This window comes from Oncorhynchus mykiss, chromosome 2 (genome assembly GCF_057628025.1).
Source record: "Oncorhynchus mykiss isolate SJ-2025 chromosome 2, ASM5762802v1, whole genome shotgun sequence".
In the NCBI taxonomy this organism is placed as follows: Eukaryota; Metazoa; Chordata; class Actinopteri; order Salmoniformes; family Salmonidae; genus Oncorhynchus; species Oncorhynchus mykiss.
Window position 1 is genome coordinate 17,147,675 of NC_143023.1, and position 7,326 is coordinate 17,155,000.

The window sequence follows — 7,326 nt, forward strand, 5'->3', positions numbered from 1 at the left end:
TCAGTGAGGGTAGTGACAGATCAGACACCAGTAAACTGATAAACCTGAAGGATAGATACTACAAAGCAGTTAGCCAGCTAACTTTGATAAATAGCCAGAAAGTACTGTTGATTTTATGGTTCTTTAAGGAAGCTAAACTTAGATGTGTGTTATTTGTTGTTAAGTCAATTCGACCATGCCCATTTCAAGTTTATCTTTTTTTTTATGTAAAAGTTATTTCAGAATATTTAGACAAGTTGATTTGCTTTGTAGTATACCTCTTGGAGGAACACTATACAGAAGGATTATGTAAACTGCACATCTCCTCCCCTTCCCTCTCTATCCCAGTTTAACAGTGCTGTATCAGGCTCCTATTAGACAGCCAAGCCAGAAGACTAGAGGGGGACATCAGACACTAACTAGCCTTCTCTCTCTCCAGGCTGTGTTCTCACGTGGTCTGCACCTGGCACCTGCACATTGTTTGGCTGTGGGAGACCACAGTCCATAACAACAGTTTGGCAAGCAGAGAACACACAGGAATGTTATCTATTTAATCTCTGTGTTCTGATGATATGATAACGACGGCAGGAATAAACTAATGGAGGGCAAACACACACTGCTGATCGGGAAACGTGTCGCTCTGAAGATGTGCCGGGTCCTTTAAGTTCCTCGCGCTCATGAACAAGAGGCGCTCAAGCGGAGATTTGTGAATGAAGCCAGTAGGCCACGCCCCCTTCACAAATGTGTAACCAATGGAATAGGGAGAAATGCATTCGCCACGCCCTCTACGATGTTCCCGAGCCAATAGAAAGCTGTTAGAGGTCATGGCAATTGCATAACATTTCTCAATGGTTGCACGTTTGAACGGCCAACTACACAGTGCTGAGCGCAAATTGGAAGAGGAAAGGATGTAGGTTATTTTTAATGAGCGTTGTAAAAAGAAAAATACCGTTGATACGAGAGATGAAAAGTTATAGGCTTTAGCTCTAGGCCTAGTTGTTGAATTTACGCCTACCAAGACAACACATAGACATAATAGAAAACGTCCAAATATTTTGGTGGTCCAGGCATTCACATGAGTCACAAACCAATTGTACATATCTCACAACAACAGACTTGTGGTCAGCATTATATATAGCAATATGCTAGCCATATTCAGTGGTTTTATGTAAATTATATCTCCCGCCAAATATAATATGCAAATAGCAGATATGTTTTAAAATATGTAAATTTCCTGGCAAAACAGAGAGGACCCGAAGTGACCTTTCTATTGTTGATAGAACTCCATCCACAATATCGTGTGAATAGGGCTCCCCCTGGCGTCTACAATTGTTTTCATGCGTCAAGGATTTGCATACATTGTACAAATGTCCTGTTGCTGCTGCGCACGACGAAACACTATTGTTCTTGCCACTTACCAACGCTTGAGGGGTCTGTTCTCACTTTCAAGTTTCACGTTTTATTAGTTGTATGTATTTTTTGTTGTTATTTAGCCTTTATTTAACGATACATGATATACATCGATAAACACCGTCCATCGAAATGCTTACTTGCAGGTTCCTTCTCGACAATCCATCACCAAAAGGTGTGGCTCAGTAGAACATAATACATTTTTAGCACAAGTACACAGGAAGGCACAATTTATAGTACAATATTTACACATCAGGGAAAGGGGGATTGGGGGCCAAGTGTTTAAATGGTGCAGTATTAGTAACAGTAAATAAGAGTCTGGTAGCAGCAGTTGTGATGTGTGTAGCATGAATCTATATGTGTGTGTGTGTGTGTGTGTGTGTGTGTGTGAGTGTGTCACCGCTCCCAAGGTAACAGTTCAGGCCTGTAGTCGTTGCTTTGGATGTGGATTATTCCTCTCTTATCAAACACTAGTATATTGGTCATGGAGAAGACAATCTGGCACCAGATAGGGGTTGCTTTAAGCACAGATCTAGGATCAGTGTATCTTCACCAAATGCTAACCTAAGTAGCCTAAGTGTTAGGGGGGAAACTCAGAACTGACTTTAGATCAGTGCCTATGGGCAACTTCATTCTACTCTTTAAAGGACCTTTTTTTTAAAACTTGAAGACACAGCAGAGCAGAGTAGCCATTCCTCTGGGATCTAAAGCAGGTCTGTTCATCCCCATCCTTCTGGGTCCTAAAGCAGGTCTGTTCATCCCCATCCTTCTGGGTCCTAAAGCAGGTCTGTTCCTCCCCATCCTTCTGGGTCCTAAAGCAGGTCTGTTCATCCCCATCCTTCTGGGTCCTAAAGCAGGTCTGTTCCTCCCCATCCTTCTGGGTCCTAAAGCAGGTCTGTTCCTCCCCATCCTTCTGGGTCCTAAAGCAGGTATGTTCCTCCCCATCCTTCTGGGTCCTAAAGCAGGTCTGTTCCTCCCCATCCTTCTGGGTCCTAAAGCAGGTCTGTTCCTCCCCATCCTTCTGGGTCCTAAAGCAGGTCTGTTCATCCCCATCCTTCTGGGTCCTAAAGCAGGTCTGTTCCTCCCCATCCTTCTGGGTCCTAAAGCAGGTCTGTTCCTCCCCATCCTTCTGGGTCCTAAAGCAGGTCTGTTCCTCCCCATCCTTCTGGGTCCTAAAGCAGGTCTGTTCCTCCCCATCCTTCTGGGTCCTAAAGCAGGTCTGTTCCTCCCCATCCTTCTGGGTCCTAAAGCAGGTCTGTTCCTCCCCATCTCTCCCTCTGCCTACTTCTGTCTCCCTCTGTCATAATCTGTCCTGCAGCCCAGTGCTTCATGCAAATGCTAATGACAGCTTGTTCTGAGAAATTAGAGTTGCATTAAACTGAAAACAAACAAATAAGACATACACACACACACGCATGTCAACATGTCCACTTTCTCACCAATGTACAGGAGTTATCTAGATTACCAATGGATGGATTAGTCTACTTTTGTTCCAAGCTCATACATCAACAAACCCAGACAGAGTTTAGAAATACGTCCGGCTACTCCCTCTCACTCTTTCAATCACTCACGCTCCCTCTCTTTTTATCTCTCTTTCTCTAGCACTCTTTCACTCACACAAATTCTCCAACCCCCTCCACTCCCCCCATTCTCTATACTCCACTATTATTTTAATTCTCCCTCTTCACTCACTCTTTCATTTTTCCTTCCCTCTTTCTCCTCCTCTCGCTCTTTCTTTCTCTGTCTGTCTGTCTGTCTGTCTGTCTGTCTGTCTGTCTGTCTGTCTGTCTGTCTGTCTGTCTGTCTGTCTGTCTGTCTCTCTCTCGCTCTCTCTCTCTGTTTTTTCACTAAGCTTTTCAGTGACCAACACTGGACTCATGCCCACTCACTTGTCCACCCTTTGCATTCTTCCTTTCTTTCTCTCTTGGCTCTCTCTCTCACTCAATCACTCTTTCCCTCTCCATCTCTACTTTACTGAGACCTAAACGGCTATTTTGAATGATAGAGGGGACCCAGTGTGTAACGCACACACTCTGAGCTAATTTAGAGAGCTGTAGCAGGTTGGATCAGGAGCCCCTGTCTCTCTCTCTCTCTATCTCTCTGTCTGTCCGCTCATCTGTGGTTGTGTATGGGAGAGGAGGGCTAACATGGACTTGGTGGGTCTCTCTCTGCCTCTATTACTTGTGTTTTGGCAATGGACAACTACCACAGGCGCCGCCGGTAAGACCTACATCAGCCTTAAGATGGTTTGTTTTGGGTATTGTTTGTTGTTGTAGTAGTACACTCTTGGAAAAAAGGGTTCCACAAGGGTTCTTCAGCTGTCCCCTTTTTGGTTTCAGGTAAAACCCATTTTGGTTCCAGATAGAACCCCTTTGGGTTCCTCTGTGGAACCAAAAAGTGTTATTCAAAGGGTTCCCCTATGGGGACAGCCGAAGAACCCTTTTGGGTTCTAGATAGCACCTTTTTTTCTAAGAGTGCAGCGGTGGGGTTAGTGGTGGTGGTGGTAGTGGTGGTGGTGGTGGTTATGGTGGTGCCGGTGGAGGTGGTGGTGCCGGTGGAGGTGGTGGTGCCGGTGGTGCAGGTGGTGGTTGAAGAAACTAGTAGCAGTAGTAATAACAGTAGAATAGTGGCAGTAGAATCAGTAGTTGAACAAGGAACAGTATAGTGGTAGTTCAGATAAATGGTATATAGTAGTTCAGATATACTGTATATAGTAGTTGAGATATTCTGTATATAGTATTTCAGATATACTGTATATAGTAGTTCAGATATACTGTATATACTATTTCAGATATACTGTATATAGTAGTTCAGATATACTGTATACAGCAGTTCAGATATACTGTATATAGTAGTTCAGATATACAGTATACAGCAGTTCAGATATACTGTATATAGTAGTTCAGATATACTGTATATAGTAGTTCAGATATACTGTATATAGCAGTTCAAATATACTGTATATAGTAGTTCAGATATACTGTATATAGCATATATATTTTTACAGAGATATCATTTCACTTTTCAATGACAACTGTTCATATTGAAAATGTCACTTGCTGACAATATGTTGAATACTTTGGTGAATGTAGTAATACTGAATATAATTGTTGAGAACTGCTGTAATGTGTTGTTGTGAGAATGACAATGAAGAAACGTGATTTTATTTCCCCTCTTTCAGTGACGTACTGGACGTACACGGGTAAGAACATCTCTCTCAATAACCAAAAGGCCTTCAAGTTGTTTTCTAACTATGTTATTATAACTCATAAAGTAGGTGTAGATCACATTAGGAATATTATCCCTGCCACTAAACACTACACAAATACCACAGTACACTCTCTGTCTGTCTGTCATTTATACATCAGCTCACCTACTGTACGTTTTCTCTCTCTCTCTCTCTCTCTCTCTCTCTCTCTCTCTCTCTCTCTGCATGGGAGAAACAGAAATGAGGAGTGGGGGATGGAGAGAGGGAGAGAGGGAGGGAAATGGGGGTGCAGAAGAGGGAAAGAGAGCTAGAAAGGGGGAGGAAAACGAGAGAAGTGGCAGGTGCACGAGGAGGATGAAGAGTTTGAAAGACGTGTTTCAGCAGCATTGTTACGCCACACAATAACCCTGTGTGTTAATTGTACTGTCCAGGCTGAGGCACACTGCCTGCCTATCATGTGGACAATGACACTGTAGACCTGAATGGCCCTTAGTGAATGCATATAGAGTGGTAATGTGTACACTAAATTCACACAGAGCTTTTCCATTCACATTAAGTACAGAAGTGTACAGTATGTCCTCTAACCAGAGCCTGTGTCCAGGGCTAGATGGCATCACCACATGGTGATGTTTTTCTCTGTGTTCTATAGGACGCGATATACTGTTAAAGTAAATGGTGATGTGGGAGTTGTGTTGTGTTGGTGTGTGTGAGGGGATCTGTAGCATTCTGTGGCTGGCTCGCTCACAGGCACTGCGGCTCTTTGTATGGCATTTTGTGTGTCTGTGTGTGTGTGTGTGTGACATTGTTCCCATCCACATTGGGGACAGTGGCAGCGCTATGAGAGGTAGAGCAGGTCAGAATGACGGAATATTCTCTCCGTTGTAACCATGGGTACTTCCATGACAACCAACTGTGGAGCTGCAGGACAAGTTTTTCTCCTTTTTTGGGGGCGGTGGGCAAGGAGGGGGATAGAGGACGGCTTAGAGGTACAGGCCGGGGGAGGGGAGAGTGTGTGTGTATGTGTATGTGTGTGTGTGTGTGTGTGTGTGTGTGTGTGTGTGTGTGTGTGTGTGTGTGTGTGTGTGTGTGTGTGTGTGTGTGTGTGTGTGTGTGTGTGTGTGTGTGTAGGCCCAGCTAGCACATTTGGTTCCTTGGAAGTTGTGGGAACGTATGTTTTTGGTTTGACATTGGTTATGGAAACGATGCCATATGTTTTCTGACAAGAAAAATTGACGTTTTTTAAACGTAAGTAAAAAAATTGCCTGTTCTGGGAAAGTTTATTTTATGTTGCAGGGAGGTTCTGATAAAGTTTTACTCTGGTTCCTTCCCACTGGGCAAAAACTGGTTGAGTCATCAACATAAGGCCATTTCGTATTTTTTTTACCCAACTTTTAACCTAAATCCAATGAAAATGTTTTGTTGATTTCATGTTTAATTCACATTAGTTGGCAACTCAACCAAATGTAAATCAAAACTAGACATCCAAAAAGGGATGTTGCAACTGCTGATTGTGACTTTAAAGTAATGAAATACCAAGAAAATAATGTTTTTTGTGAAGTTCCTTAAATACGCTGAGAACGATCCAAAGCTAAGCAACTATCCTGCACCATTCCCAGAATGTTGTGGGTAGATTGTATGCAAAATAACCATAAGACAACCACGCTCTCACCAAGCTCTAACAAAAATATGGTTCACAGAACTTTTTTTGTGGTAGCTGGCGAGATAGTGATGGTGTAAAAAAGTCTCTCTCTAATCCCCCTAGGAAAGTAAAAGCACTGTAGAGCTCTGACCTCCGTAGCAGGCTAGAGCACCCTGAGGGTTGGAGAGGAAACCTCACATTGATTAACAGTAGCATGGAGAGTAGAGCACTGACCTCCGTAGCAGGCTAGAGCACCCTGAGGGTTGGAGAGGAGACCTCACATTGATTAACAGTAGCATGGAGAGTTGAGCACTGACCTCCGTAGCAGGCTAGAGCACCCTGAGGGTTGGGGAGGAGACCTCACATTGATTAACAGTAGCATGGAGAGTAGAGCACTGACCTCCGTAGCAGGCTAGAGCACCCTGAGGGTTGGAGAGGAGACCTCACATTGATTAACAGTAGCATGGAGAGTAGAGCACTGACCTCCGTAGCAGGCTAGAGCACCCTGAGGGTTGGAGAGGAGACCTCACATTGATTAACAGTAGCATGGAGAGTAGAGCACTGACCTCCGTAGCAGGCTAGAGCACCCTGAGGGTTGGGGAGGAGACCTCACATTGATTAACAGTAGCATGGAGAGTAGAGCACTGACCTCCGTAGCAGGCTAGAGCACCCTGAGGGTTGGAGGAGACCTCACATTGATTAACAGTAGCATGGAGAGTAGAGCACTGACCTCCGTAGCAGGCTAGAGCACCCTGAGGGTTGGAGAGGAGACCTCACATTGATTAACAGTAGCATGGAGAGTAGAGCACTGACCTCCGTAGCAGGCTAGAGCACCCTGAGGGTTGGAGAGGAGACCTCACATTGATTAACAGTAGCATGGAGAGTAGAGCACTGACCTCCGTAGCAAGCTAGAGCACCCTGAGGGTTGGGGAGGAGACCTCACATTGATTAACAGTAGCATGGAGAGTAGAGCACTGACCTCCGTAGCAGGCTAGAGCACCCTGAGGGTTGGAGAGGAAACCTCACATTGATTAACAGTAGCATGGAGAGTAGAGCACTGACCTCCGTAGCAGGCTAGAGCACCCTGAGG

The 7,326-nt window shown here is 44.5% G+C and overlaps 1 protein-coding gene across 4 annotated transcripts in view; it reads left to right on the top strand.

Annotated features, from left to right (window-relative positions):
• Nucleotides 1-3,075: 3,075 nt before the first annotated feature.
• Nucleotides 3,076-7,326, top strand: part of LOC110536418 (carbonic anhydrase 14-like) — a 36,836-nt gene continuing 32,585 nt past the window's right edge. For 2 of the 4 annotated variants that reach the window (XM_036940041.2, XM_036940059.2), the window contains exons 1-2: nucleotides 3,076-3,609; nucleotides 4,571-4,591. In XM_036940041.2, coding sequence (XP_036795936.2) covers nucleotides 3,537-3,609; nucleotides 4,571-4,591 — 94 coding nt within the window. In that variant the 5' untranslated portion in view covers nucleotides 3,076-3,536. The remainder of the gene's footprint in view (nucleotides 3,610-4,570; nucleotides 4,592-7,326) is intronic. The other 2 variants (XM_090216508.1, XM_036940051.2) reach the window with 2 other exon arrangements.